This window comes from Pan troglodytes, chromosome 7 (assembly GCF_028858775.2).
Source record: "Pan troglodytes isolate AG18354 chromosome 7, NHGRI_mPanTro3-v2.0_pri, whole genome shotgun sequence".
In the NCBI taxonomy this organism is placed as follows: Eukaryota; Metazoa; Chordata; class Mammalia; order Primates; family Hominidae; genus Pan; species Pan troglodytes.
The window spans coordinates 150,934,413-150,961,960 of record NC_072405.2 but is presented as its reverse complement, the minus strand read 5'-3'; the positions used below and the strand labels follow the sequence as shown (position 1 = coordinate 150,961,960).

The 27,548-nt window shown below is 43.7% G+C and overlaps 1 protein-coding gene across 50 annotated transcripts in view; it reads left to right on the top strand.

Moving 5' to 3' along the window:
- The window catches only part of PTK2 (protein tyrosine kinase 2), a 343,777-nt gene extending 319,602 nt beyond the window's left edge, over nt 1-24,175 (top strand). For all 50 annotated transcript variants that reach the window (XM_063816590.1, XM_063816588.1, XM_063816583.1 and 47 more), the window contains 5 exons: nt 7,052-7,091; nt 8,148-8,254; nt 14,141-14,296; nt 17,563-17,643; nt 22,899-24,175. In XM_063816590.1, the coding sequence (XP_063672660.1) occupies nt 7,052-7,091; nt 8,148-8,254; nt 14,141-14,296; nt 17,563-17,643; nt 22,899-23,111 (597 nt within the window). In that variant the 3' untranslated portion in view covers nt 23,112-24,175. The remainder of the gene's footprint in view (nt 1-7,051; nt 7,092-8,147; nt 8,255-14,140; nt 14,297-17,562; nt 17,644-22,898) is intronic.
- The last annotated feature ends 3,373 nt before the right edge of the window (nt 24,176-27,548 follow it).

Below are 27,548 nucleotides of genomic sequence, written 5' to 3'. Positions count from 1 at the left end.
TTATATTCTGTTGTTTAATAAAGGCCTTTTAGTAATAAGCCAAACTCTTTGTGACCTAAAGAAATATGTACATCACTTCTCAGCCTTTTGGCTAAGATCAAGTGAAGAAATATATACACATATTAGCCGTTGTTAACACACGCTGTCATTTGCTAAATTTTTTGTTGTTGTTGTTTTCGTTTTTGTTTTGAGACAGAGTCTTGCTCTGTCACCCAGAGCTGGAGTACAGTGGCGTGATAACCTCCGCCTCCCAGTTTCAAGCGATTCTTGTGCCTCAGCCTCCTGAGTAGCTAGGACTACAGGCACGTGCCACCACGTCCAGCTAATTTTTGAATTTTTAGTGAAGACAGGGTTTCACAATGTTGGCCAGGCTGGTCTCAAACTCCTGACTTCAAGTGATCCACCTGGCCCATTTGCTAAATTTTTATGCTCTTACTACATGGTTGTAAAAGTCTCCAGAATCATAGAAACTTTGTTCAAGCAATATTTTTTTCTTCTGGATGTAGCAGGGGGAGAATGCCTGAAATTCTCTTTAAAGAACTAGCTTATGATTATTCCAATTATATTTAACCTATTTATGCCTAGTGTTCCATTATTGGAACGCTAAGCTTGTGAGAGTTATTTATATCCTACTGCTCAAGGTCATCGCCAGTGTCTGATTTTTCCACACCAAAAAATTTGCAACCTCCAGCGTAAATAGGTTAAAGCCTGCTAGAAATAGGACTTATTTTCACACCAATTCTCACTCCTTCCTAATGTTTTAGGACCAACTGCTTTTTTTTTTTTTTTTTTTTTTTGAGACGGAGTCTCGCTCTGTCGTCCAGGCTGGAGTGCAGTGGCACTATCTCGGCTCACTGCAAGCTCCACCTCCCGGGTTCATGCCATTCTCCTGCCTCAGCCTCCCGAGTAGCTGCGACTACAGGCGCCCGCCACCACGCCCGGCTAATTTTTTGTATTTTTAGTAGAGACGGTGTTTCACTGTGTTAGCCAGGATGGTCTCGATCTCCTGACCTCGTGATCCCCCCCGCCTCCGCCTCCCAAAGTGCTGGGATTCCAGGCGTGAGCTACCGCGCCTGGCCAACTGCTTGTTATACATTAGTCTCTTCAACATAAGGAAGCAGCCAATTTGGGGTTGGTTGGCTCTTGTTTTTCTAGTTCCTCAGGGTGTGATGTTAGGTTATTAATTTGAGTAATTTGAGATCTCTCTTTTTTTTTTTTTTTTTTTTTTTTTTTTTTGAGACGGAGTCTTGCGCTGTCACCTAGGCTGGAATGCAATGGCAGGATCTCGGCTCACTGCATCTTCTGCCTACCGGGCTCAAGAGATTCTCCTGCCTCAGCCTCCCAAGTAGCTGGGATTACAGCCACCTGCCTAATTTTTGTATTTTTAGTAGAGACGGGGTTTCACCATGTTGGCCAGGCTCGTCTTGAACTCCTGACCTCCAGTGATCCACTCGCCTTGGCCTCCCAAAGTGCTGGGATTACAGGCGTGAGCAACCGCGCCCAGCTGAATTTAAGATCTTCTTAATCTTACTAATTTGAGCAAACCAACGCCAAATTTCCATCAGCAGATGTCTGTTTAAGTTAAATGCAGATTTCCTTAAACATTTGCTGTGCCTGTCAGGTAGCAGACTTACGGAGTTAAAGTTTTACCCTAATAAGGGTGAAACTACTGAGTTGCCTTCTAGTCACAGGTGTGTATGCAACTGTCAACACTTACCTTAAAATCTTGCAAACATTTTTTCTATATAAAATAGCACCCAGTCGGGCACAGTGGCCTACATTCTTTAGTTCATGAGCAAGAAGGTTGCATTATCAGCCATTTAACATTCCCATACACTGAGCTCCTTCCTTGTATTGAAGAGACAAATGCATAAAAAGCAGTTGGTCCTAAATTGTTAAGAAGGAGTGAGAATCGGTGTGAAAATAAGTCCTATTCAAGATACTAGCTATTTAGAACGTTGCTAATAGGAAATTTGTTAGATAAGGAAAATTCTTTGTGTTCCAGTGTATGGCCCACAGAAGGTACTCAGAAAAAAATGTAAATTTGTTAATCAAACCTGGATAGAAGGATTATGCAGAACTGCTTTATTAATAAGAACTTGTGGCCAGGAGCGGTGGATCACCTGAGGTCAGGAGTTCGAGACCAACCTGGCCAACATGGTAAAACCCCGTCTGTACTAAAAATACAAAAAAGTTAGCCGGGCGTGGTAGCGGGTACCTGTAATCCCAGCTACTCAGAAGGCTGAGGCAGGAGAATCGCTTGAACCCGGGAGGCGGAGGTTGCAGTAAGCCGAGATTGTGCCATTGGACTCCAGCCTGAGCCAAAAGAGCAAAACTCTGTCTTAGAAAAAAAGAACTTCTAAGACAATCAGATGACACATGATGGGCCCACCTAAGATCTCAGTTTGCTTTGTGCCAGGTGGAGGCAATAGTAAGAGTGCTTAGTGCTAACTGAGGTCCTGGCTTAGTACTACAAGGTACTGTGTCGCATCACTCTTGACACATCGGGTACTGTCGTCATCCACATTTCACAAATGAGTAGACCAGGACTCAAAGAAAACTTGCCTAAGTGCCCCCATTTATGCACATGTAGCCAGCCTTGCTCAACAGACTTCACTGCCTTCCTGGGAACTGTTAACATGCTATGACCATTTCTGGTTTTTTTCCCTTTTGTGCTTTCCTAAAGATGATAATTTGGTTTTGGCCCCATTTTGTGAAACACTCCAGCTTTAACACTTTTAGAAATGTGCCACGGCTTCAGGGAGAACCCTTTGACTAGAAAGCCATGTAGATTATAAATGGATGTGAACTAGTTAGTAAACATTAATAACTGGCTAGTGGAAAATTGATCCCATCAGTGTGCATAAAAAGTAAAGTTTTATTTAGACTTTAATACACAGGTTGACAGCATGTTCATTTTGTGATGACAACCTAGTTGTCTTATTAGGTAAGTGTTATTAGCCTCAGTTTACAAATGGAAAAACCAAAGCCCCTAACAGCTCTGCAGCTTTTCCAAAGTAAACAGCTGGTTCCGCACAGAACCATGCACGAGGCCTAGCTCCACACACTCATACTGTCAGACTTCTGAAGCAGAGTCTTTCCTTTTCTGCACCTGAGTACCCGAGCAGGTTGTACGTGAGCACGCATTGGCTAGATTACTCCAGGATGTTCTGAGAATAGGATTTTCTAGTTCATTAAACTTTCTTGTTACCCGAGTATCAACCAGAAAGTTCTTTGTATTTTTAAACCTTTTAAAATGAGCATGGGGCCAGGCGCGGTGGCTCACGCCTGTAATCACAGTACTTTGGGAGGCCGAGGCGAGCAGATCACCTGAGGTCAGGAGTTCAAGACCAGCCTGGCCCACATAGTGAAACCCTGTCTCTACTAAAAATACAAAAATTACCCAGGCGTGGTGGTGCACACCTATAATCCCAGCTACTTGGGAGGCTGAGGCAGGAGAATCACTTGAACCTGGGAGGCAGAGGTTGCAGTGAGCCAAGATTGCACCACTGCACTCCAGCCTGGGCGACAGAGCAAGAGTCCGTCTCAAAAAAAAAAAAAAAAAAAAACATGGGGAGCACTCAGCTGGCCGTGAGCTGGCTGACTGGAAACAGGCACCACATAAATTTAAAAATTTTTTTAATTTAAAAAAAAAAGGGCATGGGTTTTATTGCCTGAAGCAGTGAGTACAGCACAGCCAATAGACATTGTCTGTTGTTAAAGTATTGGCCCGTTTCCACCATTCCCTGCCCTCACGCCTCTCTATCTGCCCTGACCACCTTGCTGTTCCTCACACATTCAGTTTGCCCTACTGGACTCCTCCCTCTCGAAGCTACTCTTCTCCCAGGTTGCTGCAAGGCTTCCCTTTCAGGGATCACTTTCTTAGAAGGCCTGACCTTCCTACTTAAAACTGCAGCTTTGGTCTGGAGTAGTGGCTTACGCCTGTAATCCCAGCACTTGGGGAGGCCAAGATGGGTGGATCGCTTGAGCTCAAGAGCTTGAAACCAGCCTGGATAATATGGCAAAACCTTGTCTCTGCAAAAAATATAAAAACTAGCCACATGTGATGGCATGCACCTGTGGTCCCAGCTCCCAGCTACTCAAAAGGCTGAGGCAGGAGCATCACTTGAGCCCAGGAAGTTGAGTCTACAGTGAACAAAGATCATGCCACGGCACTGCAGCCCAGGTGACAGAGTAATACCCTGTCTCAGAAAAATAAAAATAAGGGCCAGGCGCAGTGGCTCACGCCTGTAATCCCAACACTTTGGGAGGCCCAGGTGGGTGGATCACTTGAGGTCGGGAGTTTGAGACCAGCCTGGCCAACATGGTGAAACCCCGTTTTTACCAAAAATACAAAAACATAGCCAGGCATCGTGGCGGGCGTTTGTAATCCCAGCTACTCAGGAGGCTGAGGCAGGAGAATCACTTGAACCTGGGCTGCAGAGGTTGCAGTGAGCCAAGATTGTGCCACTGCACTCCAGCCTGGGCGACAGAGTGAGACTCTGTCACTCACTTAATCAATCAACCAATACCAAAATACGTGTAGTTCCTCTCCTTCTATCCCAGCCATCTCCTTTCTTTGTGGGACACAGCTTCTCCTAACAGAACACAGAATATACTAATACATGTTCATTGTTTATTATCTGTCTCCTTCCACTGCATTGTTAGCTGCTTGCTCCCCAGGCAGGATCTTTGTTTTATACCTAGAACAGTGCTAGAACAAAGCGGATGTTCAATAACTGTTCATTGAACAAATGAATGATATGATAGTGATATATAAAGTAGAAAGCACTACACAAAAAATAAGTTGATATGGTATCATTCTTCATACCTTCAAGCTCTGAGACTTTTTGCAAGTCTTTAAAATCAGAGGTGTTAAATGACATGTTGAAAACAACTTGATTGTGTGAGGGAGGAACAATTTTAATTTTGTGTGCTATTTTTATAGCACTTGTATTATAAAGAAGTAGATCTCTTTTCAATAGAAAGTAAAGTGTCTTAGGTTATATCTATTAGCCAGTTCATTATTTTAAAGTAAGCAAGAAAAGTCTTTCTTTTCAAAAGTAGAACAAAGTTCCAAAAAGATTTTTTTCCAGGTAGTTAGCCTCAGAAAGACTATTTTAAGTGCAGTTTCAGGTATGACAACTTGAAGGAGAACTGGTGTTAAGTGAAACTTTATCCTGTGCCTGGGACAGAAGTTCTGGGCTGTGGTTTGGCTTCTCTGACTTGGCCTAGAACTGATGGAGGTATAACAACAGGTCCTGACACACACAGTGCTTCGGGGGTGATGACAATGTAGGCCCATGGGAATCTACACACCCAGTGCTACCAAGCCCCTTTCCATCATTTTTCTGGTTGTACCTGTTTTTGTGATAAGGATAGTTGGGAGGCCAGGCAGAAGAGGATGCAGACACTGGGAAGTCCTGGGATTTTAAACCCTTTAGAGGTCAACTGGAGACATCCATATAAGAACATTTCAAATTTTTTTTATTTGTATAAATTTAAGGTGTATAAGTGCAGTTTTTTTACATGGATATATTGCATAGTGGTGAAGTCTGGGCTTTTAGTATAACCATCACACAAATAGTGTACATAATACCCATTAAGTCATTTTTTTTTTTTGAGATGGAGTCTCCCTCTGTTGTTGCCCAGGCTGAAGTGCAGTGACGTGATCTCGGCTCACTGCAATTTCCGCCCCTGCCAGGTTCAAGCAATTCTCCTGCCTCAGGCCTACCAAGTAGCTGGGATTATGGGCACACACCACCACACCTGGCTTTTTTTTTTTTTTTTTAGTAGAGACGGGGTTTCACCATGTTAGCCAGGATGGTCTCGACCTCCTGACCTTGTGATCCACCCGCCTCAGCCTCCCAAAGTGCTGGGATTACAGGCGTGAGCCACTGCACCTGGCGCCATTAAGTAATGTCTTAACGCTGTTCCCCCCGCCTCCGCCCCCACCGACCCCGGCAACTCTTCGAAGTCCCCAGTGACTATTCCACATTCTTACGTATGTGTATACGCATTATTTAGCTCCCACTTATGAGAACATGCAGGATTTGATTTTCTGTTTGTAAGTTGTTTCACCTAAGATAATGGCCTATACATTACTGCATCCATCCCCACTGCTGCAAAAGACAGGAATATATATATATTTATTTATTAATTTATTTATTTTTTTGAGACAGAGTCTTGCTCTGTTGCCCAGGCTAGAGTGCAGTAGCACGATCTTGGCTCACTGCAACCTCTGCCTCCTGGGTTCAAGCAGTCCTCCTGCCTCAACCTCCCAGGTAACTGGGATTACACCCACGTACCACCACGCCCAGCTAATTTTTGTGTTTTTAGTAGAGACAGGGTTTTGCCATGTTGGCCAGGCTGGTCTTGAACTCCTGACCTAAGGTTATCGCCCATTTTGTCCTCCCAGAGTGCTGGGATTACAGGCATGAGCCACCGTGCCCAGCCAATTGTATTCTTTTTTGTGGTTAAATAGTATTCCATTGTATACATATACCACATTTTTTAAATCCAGACATTCATTGATGGACACTTAGGTTGATTCTGTATCTTGGATATTGGGAGTAGTGCCATGATAAACATAGCAGTGCAGGTATCTTTTTGATACAATGATTTGTTTTCCTTTGGGCGTATATGCAGTCATGGGATTGCTGGATCGAATGGTAGTTCTATTTTGAGTTCTTTAATAAGTAGTTCTATTTTGAGTTTTTCTAGTTCATTTTCCATAGAGGTTGTACTAATTTACATTCTCCTCAGCTGTGTAAGAACATTTTAAATGGGTTATGACCACTGTGTTTGTGGTTCCAGAGTGTCCCATGCTTGCTTCTCTCACAGCCCTTTCCACACATGCTATTGGCATCATTTGCTTATTTGCCTGATCCCCCACCCCAACTGAGACCTTATGCAGAACCCTGTTTTGTTCATTTTGATACACTAGAATCTAGCCTAGAAGTTCAAGGGGGTGGATAGACAGGGTGGGAGAGAGAGGTCATTACCCAATTGTATATACCAGTGCATTGACTGAACTTTTCTTTTCCCACAGATTGGAAACCAACATATATATCAGCCTGTGGGTAAACCAGGTAAAGAAGAAAAGAATTGGGCGGAAAGAAGTTAGTTTAATTTGATGAAAGCAGGTTTTTAATGTATATAGTGTCGTAGCTTTGGAATACCCTCATGGTTAATTTTTCCTCTACAGACCACAGCAAGTACGATGTTTACCACATTCAGCTCATTACTAGAGTATTGGGAAAAAGAATTTGTTGGTATAATGCATCAGAAATACCTCCTTAGGGTTGCAGTGAGCCGAGATCACGCCACTGCACTCCAGCCTGGGCGACAGAGCAACACTCGGTCTCAAAAAAAAAAAAAAAAGAAAGAAATGCCTCCTTAGAATGCAAGATTAGTGTCTTTTGTAAGAACAGCAGTAGGCATTTATTTAGCAGTGGTTTCTTTCTCTTTCCTTTTTTTTTTTGGATACAGAGTCTCACTCTGTCACCCAGGCTGGAGTGTAGTGGTGTGAGCTCACTGCAACCTCCACCTCCCCGGTTCAAGCAATTCTCCTGCCTCAGCCTCCCGAGTAGCTGGGACTATGGTGCACACCACCATGCCTGGCTAATTTCTTTTTTCTTTTCTTTTCTTTTTTTTTTCTTAATTTTACTAGAGATGGGGTTTCATCGTGTTGCCCAGGCTGGTCTTGAACTCCTGAGGTCAGGCATCCGCCCGCCTCAGCCTCCCAAAGTGCTAGGGATTACAGGCGTGAGCCACTGTGCTCAGCCTTCTTTCTCTTTTTTTTATTTTTTTGAGACGGAGTTTTGTTCTTGTTGCCTAGGCTAGAGTGCAATGGCACGATCTCAACTCACCGCAACCTCCACCTCCTGGGTTCAAGCGATTCTCCTGCCTCAGCCTCCTGAGTAGCTGGGATTACAGGCATGTGCCACTACACCCGGCTAATTTTGTATTTTTAGTAGAGATGGGGTTTCTCCATGTTGGTCAGGCTGATCTCGAACTCCTGACCTCAGGTGATCTGCCCGCTTCAGCCTCCCAAAGTGCTGAGATTATAGGCATGAGCCACTGCCCCCAGCCTCTTAATCTTTCTTAACGCACATGACTTAATGGGAATCATTCTCTCTCACCAGATCCTGCAGCTCCACCAAAGAAACCGCCTCGCCCTGGAGCTCCCGGTCATCTGGGAAGCCTTGCCAGCCTCAGCAGCCCTGCTGACAGCTACAACGAGGGTGTCAAGGTGGGCATCTGAGCCTGTGCAGCACCTTCTGCTTGCAGGATTTGTGGTGTTCCCTAGTTCTCAGTTGACTGTGTTCATGTCATAGAGTGGAGTTGGTGCTGAAAATAGAACAGTGCAGAGTGGAACTGCAGTGAGACCCAGGAGTCAATTGGTCTGGTTCTGAACCCCTCTGAGAGTCAGGGAAAAGCTTTATGCAAACATTTTCTTTTCCATTTTCCTCTCAGTGTAATAGATTTTGGGAATTCAGTCAGATTCTGATTTTCTACATACATCTTCCTCTGATCAGACAGAATGTTTTCTTTAGAACAAAGTGCCAAGATTGTTTCTGGTTTTAAAAATTAATTAAACCAGGATGCTTGGGGTAAGGGAGGACTTTTTGTAGGAGTTTATAAGTGTGGCTTCATGGAAGACTTATTTATTTTCCATTTAAAGTTAGAATTGGGTTTGTAAAAGCAATGTATGCTGAGTAGAGCCATCCTCAAACCAAGGGGAGTGTTTGACTCAGGCACAAACAACCACAAGCTTCTGAGTTTGGCAGTCAGAAGTCAGGTGCAGCCTGCCCCGAGGGGTGCCAGCTGGAACTGTTGGCGCCTCTGACTCTCCTGGGTCCCCACCAGCCCTCACCAAGTGCTGGAGCCATTAGAGCAGCAGCCCTCCTCCCTGAGAGATCTGACGGAGGAGGCTCTTCTTTTCTAGCCTGTGTCCTGTAAGGAGATGGGATCTTTTTACTTTCCACTTAAAATGACAAATTACCTCTCAAAATAGACGCTATTTCTCAATTGTCATATACCTTTTATTCACATTTTAATATCTCTAAAATTGGGATGGTGTTTTGGTTTAATTGGCAGCATTTTTTTATCTTTCTTAGTGGTTCATTAAAAAATGATGCATCTTGAGCTAGGTGTGGTGGCTCATGCCTGTAATCCCAGCATTTCGGGAGGCCAAGACGGGCGGATCACAAGATCAGGAGTTCAAGACCAGCCTGGCCAACATGGTGAAACCCCGTCTCTACTAAAAATACAAAAAAGTTAGCTGGGCGTGGTGGTGCATGTCTGCAATCCCAGCTACTCAGGTGGCTGAGGCAGGAGAATCACTTGAACCCAGGAGGTGGAGGTTGCAATGAGTCAAGATCATGCCATTGCACTCCAGCCTGGGTGACAGAGCAAGATTCCGTCTCGAGGTTAAAAAAAAAAAAAAAAAAGATGCATCTTACAGTGGAAGACATCTTAAAATCCGAAAAATGTCATATCAGGTTAAGATAAACTTTGCTTTACCAATAACCACCATTTATTGACTGTCGTCCCTTTACCAAGTTCTGTGGCAGTCCTTTTTCATGTATTATCAGTTCTCATGTCAACCTCACAGGATTGGTGGTGGTATCATTTCTCAGTTGACCAAGGCTCACAGAGATTAAGCAGTTTGTTCAAGGTTACACAGCCTCCACATAGCTGAGCTGTGCTTGGCCGCAGGCTTGGCTGAGCACATACTTGACTCAAAGGCACTCGCCTCCAAAGCTGAAGCTTCGTTAGATGTAGATACATTGTTGTCTTCTCAGAGTCATCAGAAAGTTAGTCCAGGGTAAGAAAAAATGTCATCTCCAGGCCCAGAGGGATAGCCTGCAGCTTAGAGGGCACAGGTTTGCCAGTGTTCATTGAGGAGGTGACCAGAGGGTGAATGGGTAGCCACTGGCACAAACTAGCCTGCTCTCTGTGGCCAAGCCTGCCCTCTGTGGCCATAGTGAAAGTACCAACTGGGCTAGGGATGCCTCTGCCCTTAGGGTTGGTGCCCAGAGTTCATGCCAGCGGCTTGTAAGTGCCTGGGAATCAGGAACTTCCTCAGTTCACCAGGCCTCCAAGCCCCAGGATGCCTCCTGACAGTTCTGTTAAAGACACACTGAGTCTTCTCCAGGGAAAATTGAGGAAGGACACACCGTTCCCAATATTGGCTTCTTTCAATAAATTTCTAAAAAGGAGCCATACATGGTGGCGCACCTCTATGACTATAGTCCCAGCTACTCGGGAGGCTGAGGAAGGAGGATCACTTCAGCCCAGAAGTTTGAATCTGGCCTGAGCAACATAGTGAGACCCCATCTCTTTAAAAAAAGGGGACAGAATGAGATTAATGAATTATTTATTTTCATAAGCCAAAAGAACAGACTTTCAAAATGGCTTGTATTACAATGGAAAACCAACTTTACAGGTAGATAGGTACCACCTTAGAATTCTGACATCATTATGAAACATGTTTCACAGCTGGAATAACATAATGAATACATATAATTAGGATAGGGTATGAAGCAAATTGAAATCTTGAAAATAATATGTGTACTTAAAATATATTAAGTAAAGATTCCCGCCCCCCGCCCCCCTGAGACAGAGTCTCACTCTGTTGCCCAGGCTGGAGTGCAGTGGTGCGATCTTGGCTCACTGCAAGCTCCGCCTCCCAGGTTCACGCCATTCTCCTGCCTCATCCTCCCAAGTAGCTGGGACTACAGGCACCCGCCACCAGGCCCATCTAATTTTTTTTTTTTTTTTTTTTTTTGGTATTTTTAGTAGAGACGGGGTTTCACCGTGTTAGCCAGGATGGTCTTGATCTCCTGACCTTGTGATCCGCCCGCCTCGGCCTCCCAAAGTGCTGGGATTACAGGCATGAGCCACCGCACCCGACCTAAGTAGATTTTTAAATAATATGAAATATACACCTCTGTTTCTTCATTGTCTGCTTGGTAGGGGTCATTGAATCCATCCTAAAAGAACAGTATTGGTCTAATACCGCAATGCAGCTAGGCACAGTGGCTCACGCCTGTAATTCCAACACTGAGAGGCCAAGGCAGGTGGATTGCTTGAGACCAAGAGTACCAGACCAGCCTGGCCAACATGGCAAAACCCCGTCTCTACTAAAAATACAAACATTAGCCGTGCGTAGTAGTGTGACCCTATAATTCCAGCTGCTCAGGGGGCTGAGGCACAAGAATCGCTGGAATCCAGGAGGCGGTGGTTGTGGTGAGCTGAGATCACACTACTGCACTCCAGCCTGGGCGACAGAGCGAGATTCTGCCTAAAAAAAACTAATACTAAAATATTTACTTTTATGTATAACTAAAATAATTCATCCAAATAACAGCGAGAATCAGTCTCAAATTTTCCTAGGTAGCACTGCATTTTGGTTCTTAACTGAATCTTTAAGCATCAACCTAAGTGGCTGGAATTGGCTACATCTATAGAGGGTTTATCAACTGCCTGCCAAGGAGCTTCCAAGTTGTCAAGCTCCAGAAAATCGAAAACCATTAGGATGTCTTTCCAAACAGCTTTTCCTTCTGGAATGTCACTGTGAATGGTCCCTAGAAGCATTATGACAGTGCCCCTCTACCACAAGAATTGGGCAAAGGGTAAAGTAGAAAAGAACAGAAGCTTTAAACAGGTGACAACCTCCCTAGAATTATAGAATTGTCTATTTCTTCTTGATGAAACACCCTGTGGCCCCCTCCTCAAGAAGCCCTGTTGATGTAGTTTGAACTGGTACATCCTATGAAGTTAAACAGAAGACCACACTGTGACTCTCAGTGCAGAAAATAAAATACAGGAAGTCATCTCTTGGAAATGATGTGGTTATAGTAGGATAGCCCTGGCTTGAGCTTTAGAGAAAACACATTAAATAAAACTGCTCAGTTTCAAGTAGTAGAACCTAATCATAAGAATCAGCTCAAAAAAGGGGTTTCTGTTCTACTTTTGTTTTTTGTTTTTAAAATAAGCTCCCAATGCGTGTGTGTGTGTGTGTGTGTGTTTTGTCGGGTTTTTTTTGTTTTGTTTTTTTTTTTTTTTTGAGACACAGTGTCGCTCTGTCGCCCAGGCTGGAGTACAGTGGCACAATCTCAGCTCACTGCAACCTCTGCCTCCCAGGTTCAAATGACTCTCCTGCCTCAGCCTCCCGAGTAGCTGGGATTACAGGGATGCACTACCATTACCCTGCTAATTTTTGTATTTTTAGTAGAGACAGGGTTTGACCATGTTGGCCAGGCTGGGCCTAATATCTTTAAACTCAGCCCCAAGTCAGGAATCTTTATGATAGCATTATGGCTAGATGATGAAGTGGATCTCAAGGATGTTGAGGGGCCGGGCTCGAGAATTGAGGCTGCTGCAGTTTCTCCTGAATCTATGAGAATTCAGATGGGCACTTTTCAGTAATTAAAACCAAATGTCCTCCTCCTCCTTTCTTTTTGAAGAGCTCTCATTCTGTTGACCTTGCACTGCTGCTGGATTGTTCCTCGGGCTTTGCATGTTCCCTGCATTTGTTTTGTAACTGAGCATGGTGCATGGCAGACCTCTCTATGCAGTGTGCTGGGGCAGTGAGCAGGTGGCACAGTAGCCACACCCTGGCAACAGTAGCCACACCCTGGCAACAGTGAGTGAGAGCTGGTGGGCAGGCTTGGAAACTAGCTCCTTTTTGTTCTGCTCATGTGTTTTTATGGGGGATTTGTCTGATGCCTTTATTAATATTGTTTTTCTTTTTTCCCTTTCTCTGATAAATTCCTTTAACTTTTCCTCACCTTCCGTTCGACAATAGCCATGGAGGGTAAGCACATCGTGTCTTTGTGTGTCTGTCCAGCTCTCTCTATCACACCCGGCTCTCTGCATGTAACTTTGGACTGGAAAGCAGGAAGCCCAAGTGGGAGGGCACTTCGGCCTGCTTTGTCACCTCTCATGACTGACAGATGCCAAAAGCAGTGTTTATATATGCAAAAGAATGAGACATGTACATCTTTGCAGTAAATGAATTATTCTTGTGCTTTGCTATCTCATACCCAGACTTTGGAACAACCAAGAATTAATCTGTTCCAGATTACTTGGGCAAAAGCACCCAAGGGTTCAGAAATGGGAACTTATATTTAGACTGAGCATTGGCATCAGGTTCATGATTGAACTATATGTACTACAAGTTGGTCTTTTTAAAAAAGTATATATATATATATATATATATATATATATATATATATATATATATACACACACACCATTTTATGCTGGTATAATTCTAACCAGTTGGAATTTTTAAATACTGCTGGAGATTTCCCAAAGGCCCTCATGTTATTCCACCATCAGTGCTCAAGTTATCTTAGTAACATTTGTTGATGTCTCTTCTGTGCCCAGGCCCTAGGTAGACATTGTTACATCTTTGGCCTCATCTTCCCTGATCACAGTTGCCCGGGTGAGAGAGCTGAGGCTTTATAAGCGTAGGCCCAGGTGCTTTCCAGCAGTCAGCACAGAGCTGGCTGAAACCGGGGTCTTGGGCGAGAGGCTCCTAGCGACACCACTGCTGCTTTGACTTCAGTCACGACCTGCAAACAGATGCTGTCCCCTTAAAGTGCATTCATATGTCAGCTTTTTATAATTGTACAAAGAACGTGTTTCCATTAGGCGGCTGAGGGCAGCTAAGCTGAGCCATACCGTTTTCACTGCAGAATTCAAACTAAGTAGAAATCCTTATAGTCTTCATGTAGAATGTTTGACTCTTTAACCAAATAGGTAATGTTATCTAAAATTCAGTAAATTATCAGATGGATTATTATCTTGTGGTAAATGATTTTGGGGTGAGGGGACATTGAATCAGGTCTCTGAAAGAATCTGGGGTTTTTAGTATAATATGTATGATTCCATCTCATTTCCTTTAACTGAGCTCAAAGTTAGAAAGAAAATACTGCCTAATTTGTCACTTGGAGGAATTACTTTACTGTCATTCTCAATCTGAACTATATCCCGCACACACAAGAAAATCAATGACCTTCTGCAATCTGCTTTGATCTCTTGTAAAGACCCTCTCTAGCTTGATTGTGGTGATCTCACGCCATCTGCTGGAGAGCAGAAAAATGACTGGCTTCTGTGTTGTCAGCTTCAGCCCCAGGAAATCAGCCCCCCTCCTACTGCCAACCTGGACCGGTCGAATGATAAGGTGTACGAGAATGTGACGGGCCTGGTGAAAGCTGTCATCGAGATGTCCAGTAAAATCCAGCCAGCCCCACCAGAGGAGTATGTCCCTATGGTGAAGGTAAAATAGAGTCATTTTGTGTACTGGCAAAAATGTTCTTGTTTCCTGTAAGCTGTGGTGCCAGTTGATAGATGTCTCTAGGTCCCCCCGCCCCACCAAAGTCAGAACTGATGCTTTAGAAGCTCTTCACGAAGGCACCATACAGTGACAGTGTTAGTGAGAACCGCAGTTATTCTGAATTGCCGTTCCTATCTTGTTTTCTTCTGGCAGTAAACACTAGGATGGGAGTGTCTTGAAGCAGTACACTCTTTTAATAATTACTGCTCACACATAAAGTCTGCAGTGAAAGAGAAAGCTGCAAAAGTATGCTTACAGTATGATGCCATTTATGTAAACTTGAAAAACATGCAAAATAATCCTGTGTAAGACTTAGGGAGATGTGGTTACGTTGTTGGAGTGCAAAGACAAGTAGAGGAATGATCATTATCAAATTCAGATCCCGCACCTGTAAGGAGGAGCCAGCTGAAGAAAGGTACATTGGGAGGATTTATCTGTGTTGTTTTTCTTAAGCTAAGGGTTGGGTATGTGGGTGTTCATTGAATTTTCTTTCAAAAAGAGTAAAAATAAATAAAAATATCATGCCAGTAAACTAATGTTTTCCAAATTGTGTTCAGTGGAGTGGGATCCTAGCAGGCAGTGACAGGTGTCCTGTGTAAAAGGACACTAGGGGCTGAGTGCGGTGGCTCATGCCCATAATCCCAGAACTTTGGGAGGCTGAGGCAGGCAGATCACTTGAGGTCAGAAGTTCAAGACCAGCCTGGCCAACATGGTGAAACCCCATCTCTTTAAAAAAAAAAAAAAAGAGAGAGAGAAAGAAAAAGGACACTAGGTCCAAGGAAAGTCAGCAATGGCTCCTTTTAAAGAGTACAGACTGGCATGTTGGTTGCACAGAGGTGTCCTCCAGTTCACAGAGTGTGGTCGAAATTTGCTCTAAGCCAGTATTTCTGAAACATACTCGAACATACTTTTTTTTCACTATAGTAAAATACACATAACATAAACTACCATCTTAACCATTTTTAAGCATACATTTCAGAGGCATTAGGTACATTCACAATGTTGTGCCACCATCAGCACCATCCACTTCCATAACCCTTCCCTTGCAAAACTGAAACTGTGCATTTGAAACAACCCTCCTCTTTTCCCCTCCCCCAGCCCCTGGCAACCGCCATCCTACTTGCTATCTCTATGAATTGACTACCCTAGGTACCGCTTATAAGTGGAATCATACTGTATTTGTCTTTTTGTGATGGATTTATTTCACTCAGCATAGTATCTCAGAGTTCATCCATGTTGTAGCATGTGTCAGAATTTTCTTCCTTTTTAGGGCAGAGTGATATTCCACTGTATGTTCACACCACATTTTGTTTATTTACTGAACCATCACAGGGTACTTGGGTTGCTTCCACCTTTCAGTTATCATGAAGAATGCTGCTAGGAACATGGATATACAAATATCTTTTTGAGACCCTGCTTTCACTTCTTTTGAGTGTATACTCAGAATTGCTGGATCACTGATAATTCTATTTTTAATTTTTTGAGGAGCCACCATTCTGTTTTTCACAGCGGCTGCATCATCTTACAATCCCTCCAACAGCGCACAAGGGTTCCAGTTTCTCCACATTCTCACCAAAACGTGTTATTTTCTGGGGGGTTATTTTGAAGCTTGGGGTTTTGTGTGTGTGTTTTAAAAAATAATTGTCATCCTAATGGATGTGAAGTGTATCTAAGTGTGATTTTGATTTGCATACAGGTCTTGAACATCTGTTTGCTTTTTGAGCGTTTGTGTATCTTTTTTGGAAAAATGTCAAGTTTTTTTTTTTTCTTTTTTGGCCTGTTTTTTAAATCATACTGTATTTTGTTGTTGAGTTATAGAATCCTACAATTGTTATTGTTGGGTTTTTTGTTTTGTTTTGTTTGAGATGGAGTCTCATTCTGTCACCCAGGCTCCCAGGCTGGAGTGCAATGGCACGATCTTGGTTCACTGCAACCCCTGCCTCCCAGGTTCAAGCAATTCTCCTGCCTCAGCTTCCCGAGTAGCTGGGACTACAGGCATGCACCACCACACCTGGCTTATTTTTGTATTTTTAGTAGAGACGGGGTTTCACCCTGTTGGCCAAGCTGGTCTCAAACTCCTGACCTCAGGTGATCTGCCTGCCTCGGCCTCCCAAAGTGCTGGGATTACAGGCATGAGCCACTGCGCCTGGCCCCTACAACTGTTTTTTAGTATACCTATTAGCAATCTTTGCAACAGCTTCTTATAAACCATCAATGTGGAAAAAGCTGCTTGAAAGTTGTAATGTTTCATGGAAAGCACAGTTAATCCATTCTGGTTCACTTTTTTAAAGTGTATCCACATAACAGTTTTAACCAAAGTTCTTAAGGAGGAACTTGCATGAACCCACAGCCAAGTTTAAACAACTCAACAGTAGATGAAACCATTCAGAATTTTGTACATACTAAGATTTTATATGGTGATTTTATAGACACTATTTTTTTAACCGTTTTACTTTGGCCAAATGACATTCTTTTTGTATGTTGATCCAATTATAAGTAACTATCATTTTCTTACTGGTTTTATTCATATTACATGTAATTTGATGTCTTAGTCATTACATTATTTGGTCCTCATAAGTATGACAGTAATGAAAATTTGAAGTTTAAAATTATTTGTTTTAAATCATAGTTAAACCCTTTTTGCTGCAACTCGGAAGTGGCAGGGAGGAGTGTTTCTGTTCAGTGTGCGTAATAGATGAAGCCTGAGATTCAGAACGGGGTCCAAAGCAAGGCTGCCCCCTTGCATCCGGGGCAGTGGTGTCATCTCTGGCCAGCCTCATGGGGTGTTTGAAAGTACCTGGGTGAGAACACATTTGGTGAACACACTTGGGGAAAGGTGCTACTATTTATCCTAACCTGTGTTGGCAGGGTTGGCAGTTGGAGCCAGGAGGGTGGTATAATCTGCTTGGAAGCAGTAGATGAGAAAAAAAAAATCCTGCTTTCCACCCTCAGCATCTGTGTGACTTTTCTTACATGAACTTCTGTTCTTCAACTCACTCCTTAGGGTATTAGAGCAATGAACAGTCAGATCTAAATCTTTTGGGAGAAAAAGGAGCCTCATAACTTACAAGATAGGGCTAAGCACTGAGAAAAAGAAATACAGAAATTTGCCTTGAAACTTGTGGAAAGGAAATAAAAAAATATATAACTGAAAGGCATAAAAATCCTTTGTGTGTGTTCTAATATTGGTTGTGATTCTTGTCTGTTAGGAAGTCGGCTTGGCCCTGAGGACGTTATTGGCCACTGTGGATGAGACCATTCCCCTCCTACCAGCCAGCACCCACCGAGAGGTAGGGCACAATCTTCCCCTTGCAGCCCTCTGTGACAGCACTGGGCAGGGACACATTCAGGGATGCCTGTGGTGCTGAAGGCCACTCCTCAGTCTGTGGCCAGCAGAGACATCAACTGCCCTACAAGCGATGACCTTCCCTCTAACACTGGCCCCAACCAGGACGGGGCTGTTCATTCTAGGGCATAGGGGTGGTGTGGAGCAGTGGCCACTCAAGTTCCAGATCCTGGGTCTTCCTGCTGCTAGTCCACTGCAGAGCCACTGTGCAAGGTCCTCATCTGAGCTACAAGTGGCTCTGAGCAGTGGATGAGGAAGGCACATGGGAAACTGCTGCTGGTGCCATGAACCTTAAAGGTAGAAGAATGCTGATATGAATGGGGCGGGCATTGTGCATGGTCTGCTTCCTCGAATTCTCCTTAAAAATAGTTGAGCTTGCAAATGATCCTGGTTTTCCATTTCAAGTAGTAATATAAAAAATTTCTTTTAGGCCAGGCATGGTAGCTCACGCCCGTAATCCCAACACATTGGGAGGCCAAGGCAGGAGGATGGCTTGAGGCCTGGATTTCAAGACAACATAGTGAGACCCTATCTCTACCAAAAAATTAATAAATAAAATTATTGTCTTAAAAAATTCCAGGCCAGGCGCGGTGGCTCACGCCTGTAATCTCAGCACTTTGGGAGGCTGAGGCGGACAGATCACGAGGTCAAGAGATCGAGACCATCCTGGCCAACATGATGAAACTCCATCTCTACTAAAAATACAAAAAGTAGCTAGGCATGATGGCACGCGCCTATAATCCCAGCTACTTGGGAGGCTGAGACAGGAGAATGACTTGAACCCGGGAGGTGGAGGTTGCAGTGAGCCGAGATTGTGCCATTGCACTCCAGCCTGCAACAGAGTGAGACTCCATCTGAAAAAAAAAATCATTTTAAATTAATAAATGTCTTTAAGAAGCTTCTTAAGGGCTGAGTGTGGTGGCTCACCTCTGTAATCCCAACACTTTGGGCAGCCGAGACAAGAGGATGGCTTAAAGCCAGTTTATGACCAGCCTGGGCAACAAAGCGAGACTCTGTCTCTACAAAAAATTTTTAAAAATTAGCTGTGTGCAATAGCTACTCAGGAGGCTGAAGCAGGATGATCGCTTGAGCCCAGGAGTTTCAGGCTGCAGTGAGCTAGGATCAAGCCACCATACTACATCCTGGGTGACAGAGCAAACCCTGTTTCAAAAAAAAAAAGTTTTAAGGAATAAAAGTTGACCCAAAATACTGTAGCCCAGCAACAACTATCATTTTTGCTACCTTTTGGCAATTTTGTTTCAATTATATGACTAACAAATGAAAGGAAGCACCTGCATTTGTTTTAGTGTCTTTGAGCCTAGGGTGTACATTCTGTGGTTGGGATTGACAAACGCATGTGGGATGCGTCCCCACTACAGAGTCCAGGATCTGCAGGCTTCAGCCTTGCTCCCTGCTGACTCCAGCTGCCTGCTTTTCTCATTTCTAGGGAAGCATGGGCAGTTCTTCATCCCAGCACACACTTTTTGTTTGTCCTTTTTATTTTGAAATCATTTCAGATTTATATGAAAGCTAAAAGATTAATACAGAGAACTCCCAACTTTCCTTTGAGTTTCACAGCCTTTTAACATGTCAGCACATTGTCATCCCTGCTCCATTGTCTATGTGTGTACACACATCAATTCCTGCTGTCGAGCAGCTTGAGGATGGCTGTGTGTCTCATGCCCTCTTCCCCTTTAAGATTTCCATTTATATTTCTCATAACAAGGCCATTGTCCTACATAACCACCACACAATCACCACATTCTGGAACTTTAACATGATGTAATGCACTGTCCCACTCTGCAGGGCATGTTCCAGGGTCGTCGGTTGTCTCTGTAGCACTTTTCCCTCGCCTGCGAGAGCCAGACCAGGATTACACTTTGCACGTGGTGTTGCTTTCTTCAGCCTCCTTTCATCTGAAACAGCTCCTCAGCCTTTTTTTATCTTTCATGACATTGACATTTTTGACAAACATAGGCTCAGTGATTTTATAGAGTATTCTTAAAGTTGGATTGAGGGATATCCTATAAACATTTGTTTCTTCCTGATGAGATTGAGATTTTGCATCTCCAGTCAGGAATACAGCATAAATAATGCTGAATCCTTCTCAGCATCATACCCAGAGACATACGATGTCCAGGGGATGTTCCAGTTGACGAACTGGACATTGACTTCTGAAGGACGGTTGGACACAACTCCTGTTGGTGATTCCTTTGTAAGTGGCATTGATTCATATGCATAAACCCTTTAACTTGTTTTTGAGAAGGCCTGTGACTGGTGCTGTAGCGTAACTTCGCATCCCAACCAAATGGGGTTCTCTCACTTACCTGCTTCACCGGGCCTCTGGCTTTCCATGACAAGCCTCAGTTTTGCCCCAAAGTGGAGAAGTTCCATATACCAGAGGCAAGAAAATGGTGTCCTACCAAGTGGATATTTTAGTGGGACTATTTGTCAACACCTACTCTAGTTGATAAAGTCTAAAGTAATCTTTTCATCTCCCCTGATTCCAATACACAAATTGCTCTCCTGTATACAGTATTTTTTTAATTATTAATTTTTTTTTTTTTTGAGACAGGGTCTGTCTCTGTCACCCAGGCTGGAATGCAGTGACTCCATCACAGCTCACTATAACCTCCAACTCCTGAGCTCAAGTGATCTTCCTGCCTCCGCCTCCCAAGTAGCTGGGATTACAGTTGTATACCACCACGCCCAGCTAATTCTTTATTTTTTTGTAGAGACAGTGTCTTACTGTGTTGCCCAAGCTGGTCTCAAATTCCTGCTTCAAGCCATCCTCCTACCTCGGTCTCCCAAAGTGCTGGGGTTACAGGCGTGAGCCACCACACCTGGCCTTAAATCATTTTTGAAAAGAAGAGGAGCCTGTCTTTGATCCTGCATCTGCCTTTCACTGTCCTCATGCCTCCTCCTGTCCCCATTGTACTTCCTGAAAGAGCAGCCCATCCCTGACGGGGCCACCTCCTCACATGGCAGCTGCACTCAGCGCCAGCTCAGAGCATTCCAGTGCTCCAGCTGTTTGGAACTCTCTCTGCTGTAACGGCCCTTCAAGGTCTCCTAATTGCCAGAGCCCCTGCTTTCCCCTCAGTCCTAACTCCCCCTTGAGACCCCCTGCTCTGGCCCAGAGCTTCCTCACTCACTCCTCTCCTGCCAAGACCTCTGTTCAGGCTTTTGTTCCCTGCCACCCTTGAGTGTGGTCATCTCCCAAAGTGCTACCCACTTGTTTTATTAAAAAATACTTTTTCACTCTGGTAGTTCTTCTCATTCTCATAGATTCAAGTATTTGATGCCTCACAAATCTGTGTTGACTTTATAGAATCCCTCCCTGAGCTCTGATCTCCAACTGTCTGCCATTGGCAAGAACGGTCTGCTTTCCTTGTTTGCTTCCATGGTCAGTGACAACACCATGCACTTGCACGTCTGTTCCCAGCAGTTCCCCATCCCCTACACACATGCAAACAACCACACACCTTCCATCTCTCATCAGGTCTCAGGTTGGTCCGTTCACCTGCACATCCACCATCACCTCTCCTCTGAAGATGGCCTCTTAGATGGTTTATCTGCCTCTTGTCTGTTCCCCTGCCCTTCCATTCAGCCTCCACATTGCCGCCAAGAGCCATCTTTCTAGAATATCTCTCTAGATTTTGTCATTCTCCTTCCTAAAAATCTCTTATCCCTCTTGCCAAGTCCTGCCAAATAAAGATCAACTTGGTGTGGCTTTCACAGTTGAAGCCAGCCTACTTTTACAGTATAGGCCAAATTCAGACAAATTCTCTCTGTAAAGTCTTTCTGACCCTCTCTGAGACAGAATGCATTGCTGTCTTATCTATGTACTTTTCTACTACGTGATTTATTCCAGTGTATTATAGGGTCCTGTGTATGCTTTTCCCACTGTAGACTGTGAGTAGAAACAGGTCTTCCTCCTTGTGTCCAAGCACCAAGTGTCTCGTACATAATAGGTGCTCCATAATTGATAAAAGAGCAAATGGATAAGTCACCATTGGTTGAAGAAACAGATAAGAAGGATCATGAGACTCTCCCATGCAAAGCATTCTAACCCTGTAGGACAGCATTTTGTGTTCATTAGCTGCTTCCACCATTGCTGCCCTGACTTAATTTGTGCGGGGGGAGGGGCGTACATAACGGTCTGGCTCTGTCACCCAGGCTGGAGTGCAATGGCACGATCTTGGCTCACTACAACCTCTGTCTTCCAGGCTCAAGCCGTCCTCCCACGTCAGCCTCCTGAGTAGCTGGGAATACAGGTGCACACCACCATACTCAGCTAACTTTCTGTATTTTTTTGTAGAGATGGGGTTTCACCATGTTGCCCCGGCTGGCCTCAAACTTTTGAGCTCAAGCCGTCAGCCCGCCTCAGCCGCCCAAAGTGCTGAGATTGTACAGGAGTGAGCCACTGCGCCCTGCCACCATCCTTAAACCATTTTTTGTATAGCCAAGGAAGGTCTTGAAATAGAGTTGGCATAGTAGAAAGCATAAGACCGGAAGTCAGAACTGAGGCTTTTGTCCTGGCTTGGAGACTAAAGAGGTGTGTGGCCTTCAGCACATCTTACTGTATCTCAGTTGTCCACTCTGATGTGAAAGTGTTTGGAATAGATGATCTCTGAAGTTCTGTCAGATTCTGTGGTTCTATTATGAAACAAAAGCCCTGCCAGTCACTGAGATTAATAAAGTCTAAACAGTGAGCGCAAATGGAGACGAAGTTAGTCATGGTGTCAGGGAAGGCTTTGAATGGAAGGAACAAGATGCTGGATCTGCATGTGTGAATGGGCATGCACAAACAGGCACACTATAATAGCTGAATTTCTAAAGTAAGTAAAAAAAATGTTTAAATGCATGAATGTAGTGTGGGAAGTTAAAATAAGAAAAAAAAAATTTAAAGATTGATTTTTACATCCTATTGCTCCTAAGGAAGATTTATTTACAGGAAATAAAGTTTTCTTCTCATGGAGGCACTGAAAGAAAGGCTCATAAAAATTCCCTGAAAAGTTCATTGGTGCAGGGCTTGGTGGCATGTGCCTGTGTTCCCAGCTAGTGGGAAGGCTGAGGCAGGAAGATTCCTTGAGCCCAGGAGTTTGAGGCAAGCTTGGACAACACAGTAAGAACATCTCTCTAAAAAAGAAAAAAAAAATCACTGAAAACAGTTCTCCTGACCTATCTCTTGTCTTTCAGATTGAGATGGCACAGAAGCTGTTGAACTCTGACCTGGGTGAGCTCATCAACAAGATGAAACTGGCCCAGCAGTATGTCATGACCAGCCTCCAGCAAGAGTACAAAAAGCAAATGCTGACTGCTGCTCACGCCCTGGCTGTGGATGCCAAAAACTTACTCGATGTCATTGACCAAGCAAGACTGAAAATGCTTGGGCAGACGAGACCACACTGAGCCTCCCCTAGGAGCACGTCTTGCTACCCTCTTTTGAAGATGTTCTCTAGCCTTCCACCAGCAGCGAGGAATTAACCCTGTGTCCTCAGTCGCCAGCACTTACAGCTCCAACTTTTTTGAATGACCATCTGGTTGAAAAATCTTTCTCATATAAGTTTAACCACACTTTGATTTGGGTTCATTTTTTGTTTTGTTTTTTTCAATCATGATATTCAGAAAAGTCCAGGATCCAAAATGTGGCGTTTTTCTAAGAATGAAAATTATATGTAAGCTTTTAAGCATCATGAAGAACAATTTATGTTCACATTAAGATACGTTCTAAAGGGGGATGGCCAAGGGGTGACATCTTAACTCCTAAACTACCTTAGCTGCATAGTGGAAGAGGAGAGCATGAAGCAAAGAATTCCAGGAAACCCAAGAGGCTGAGAATTCTTTTGTCTACCATAGAATTATTATCCAGACTGGAATTTTTGTTTGTTAGAACACCCTTCAGTTGCAATATGCTAATCCCACTTTACAAAGAATATAAAAGCTATATTTTGAAGACTTGAGTTATTTCAGAAAAAACTACAGCCCTTTTTGTCTTACCTGCCTTTTACTTTCGTGTGGATATGTGAAGCATTGGGTCGGGAACTAGCTGTAGAACACAACTAAAAACTCACGTCTTTTTTCACAGAATAATGTGCCAGTTTTTTGTAGCAATGTTATTTCTCTTGGAAGCAGAAATGCTTTGTACCAGAGCACCTCCAAACTGCATTGAGGAGAAGTTCCAGAACCATCCCCTTTTTCCATTTTTATATAATTTATAAAGAAAGATTAAAGCCATGTTGACTATTTTACAGCCACTGGAGTTAACTAACCCTTCCTTGTATCTGTCTTCCCAGGAGAGAATGAAGCAAAACAGGAATTTGGTTTTCTTTTGATGTCCAGTTACACCATCCATTCTGTTAATTTTGAAAAAATATACCCTCCCTTTAGTTTGTTGGGGGATATAAATTATTCTCAGGAAGAATATAATGAACTGTACAGTTACTTTGACCTATTAAAAAGGTGTTACCAGTAAAGTTCTTGTTGTAATATCCTTTCTTTTGGTTCTGTTTCTTCAGATGGCTTTTCAGGTGACTTGTCAGATAAGATAACATACAAGAGAGTTCCCAATAATTATCAGGAAGCCTCTCACTAATTAGTTTCTTTTTTTTATTTAATCTTCTAAACAAGTCAAGGATGTTACCACAGAAGGGTAGCGTGGCGTAAGTTAACCTTTTCATTCCATCGTCACCTATTAAATGCAGAGCTCAGGATGGAAGTAGCAATGGTCTTCAATGAAAGAACCTTCCCCTGCGCAGGGTCTCACTATTCCACTAACTCGGACTCAAAGCATAATTCACTTGTCAAGGAAATTGTTAGCATTTCCCAGGCCCACCCTAGTCTTGCTAGAATCTCTGTGAGCCACAGAGCAGGGAGCAAATAGAACTGAGATCTCCAGCACTAGGGACTCAGACTCCAAAGGGAGGGATTTGAGCGAATTTTTTCCAGGTAAATACATACTCTTACGTGCAAAAGCAGCTTCATCTTTGGATCTGTGACAGTTACTTCTTCTGAAGCAAATGTCAAGGGAATGCCATCCTTGTGAGTTTTTTCTAATTTTTGGCATTCTTGAGTCTCTTACATTTCCATTTCCTCATGTTTGAAGTGGTGACTGTGAGAGTGAGCTAAGTCCAGTGTAAATGGTAAAGTGCTCTACATACCTTGTAAGGAACTTTGATGTCGGACCTGTCCAGTGTACTCTCAGGTTTAGGAGCATCCGTGGCCTTCACCCACTAGAAACCAGTAGCACTCCCACCAAGCCGTGACAACCAAACTGTCTGCAGACATTGCCAAAGGTTCCCAGGGGAAGGAGGGACAGAACCATTGCAAGTTGAGAACCACTGTTTGAGATAGGAGTTTACCTGCAGTTAGCCGGGCGCGGTGGCTCACGCCTGTAATCCCAGCACTTTGGGAGGCCGAGGCAGGCGGATCACGAGGTCCATCCTGGCTAACACGGTGAAACCCCATCTCTACTAAAAATACAAAATATTAGCCAGGCGTGGTGGCGGGCGCCTGTAGTCCCAGCTACTCGGGAGGCTGAGGCAGGAGAATGGCGTGAACCCGGGAGGCGGAGCTTACAGTGAGCGGAGATCACGCTACTGCACTCCAGCCTGGGCAACAGCGTGACTCCGTCTCAAAAAAAAAAAAAAAAAAGTTTACCTGCAGTTAATACATTTTGCCTCATGGTCTCACTTCTTAGGAACACCTAGAATTGCAGGTAAGTTTCACATCTTCCTATAAACCAAAGAAAATTTTGGTTTTTAGAGCAGGTGGAGAGACAGACGTTGCATCAGTGCATGGGCCAAAGGTCAGAGGTCAAGCGCAGCCACCAGAGTTGAGCAGAGGCAGGTCACATCCCGTGAACTTAGTGGCCTGGAGGGCTATCAGGACCATGAAGTGACTTCCATTACAAAACAAAATGGGGAATTTCAAATCTAAAGACCCAGAGAAAAGTTCATTTGAAACTAAAAGTGTTCAAATTACTCAGCTTCCTTATACTACCTCAGTAACAGCTGCCTAATGAGACAAACCGTACATGCAGCACCTGAAAACCTGTCCAAGTTAGCTGGGAGAAGTGTTCACAATCTCATCATTTTTCTCCTATTTTTTATTCTACATTATTAAAGAGTAGGTAGAGAAAAGGGCACATAAATGTAGAGCTTACTGAACTTTTCCCAAAGGAGTGTCCTCTTGTAACTACACCCAGGATCAGAGAATAGTAACATCACCCCAGAGGTCCTGGGGCTCCCTCCCGCACTGCTCCCCAAGAAGGGCAATCCCCACCCTGCTTTTAATCAACTTGAGTAGGATTTAACTTGCATACAATAAGAGCCATTGAATAAACAGCTCAATTTTTTTCAAATGTGTACGTCCAGTTAGTGACCAGTGTGAGGAAGATGAGAAAGAGCCAGCACTTGGGAAGTGCCTTCATACCTCTGGAGGGCAGGTCCCTGTTTCTCCTTTGTAACCTCTAGTCTGGTCTCCATCGCTAGAAATGGCTTCTTACACTTCAGATTGCTTCTAGAACTACACCATATATACTCTCATTTCTGGCTGCTTTCACCAGGAGTGATGTTTTTGAATATCCATGTTGTGTGTATCTGAAGTTCATTCCTTTTTATTTCTGATAATACTCCATGGTAAGAATATATTGCTGCATATTTCCCTGTTCACCTGTTGATGAATGGGACATTGGGTGGTTTTCAGTTTCTATTAGAAATAAAACTGGGGACGGTGTTTCCATTCCTCCTGGGCAAGTGAACTCTGCAGGAAAGTTCTGGAACATCTGGTAAGTGTATGTTTACCTTTATTAAAAACTGCCAAACTGGTTTCCAGTGACGTTATACCATTTTCATGGATGGACATTCCAGTTGCTCCACATTGTCACCAATGCTTGTAGTGTCAGTCGTTTTTATCCTCCATACCTAATGAGGTTGAGCGTTTTGTTTTGTTTTGTTTTTTCTATACTTAGCCACTTATATATGTTTTTGTGAAGCATCTGCTCAGATATTTTGCATTTTTAAGAAAACTGTTGATCATGTTGTTGTGGAGTAATGGGTGTTCTTATACACTGGATATCAGTCTTTGGTCAGATACTTGTTTTCTAGGTATTTTCTCTCATCCTGGGGCTTGACTATTCATTTTCTTAACTGTACCTCCCTGTATTTTTATCTGAAAAATTGGCAGAGGGGTTGTTATGATTGGGATTTCATTGAGTTTATAGATTGGTTTGGGGAGTATAGATATCTTAGAAATTGAGTCTTAAGAAACATGAACTTCTTTTTTAAAAAGAAGATCTTGGCCAGGTGCAGTGGCTCACACTTACAATCCCAGCACTTTGGGAGGTCAAGGCAGGCAGATCACCTGAGGTCAGGTCAGGAGTTCGAGACCAGCCTGGCCAACATAGTGAAACCCCATCTCTACTAAAAATACAAAAATTAGCCAGGTGTGGTGGCACATGCCTATAGTCCCAGCTACTCAGGAGACTGAGGCAGGAGAATCACTTGAACTCAGGAGGTGGGAGGTTGCAATGAGCCGAGATCAGGCCACTGCACTCCAGCCTGGGTGACAGAGCGAGACTCCATCTCAAAAATAATAATAAGAAGAAGGAGATTTTTAGCCAGGTGTGGTGGTGTGCGGCTGTAGTCCCAGCTACTCTGGAAGCTGAAGTGGGAGGATCACTTGAGCCCAGGAGGTTGAGACTCCAGTGAGCTGTGATCACGACTGCACTCCAGCCTGAGTGACAGAGTGAGACGCTGTCTCTTTTAAAAAAATTTTAAAATACTGCTTGTTTTGGCAGCACATATACTAAAATTGGAACGATACAGAGAAGATTAGCTTTTAAAAACT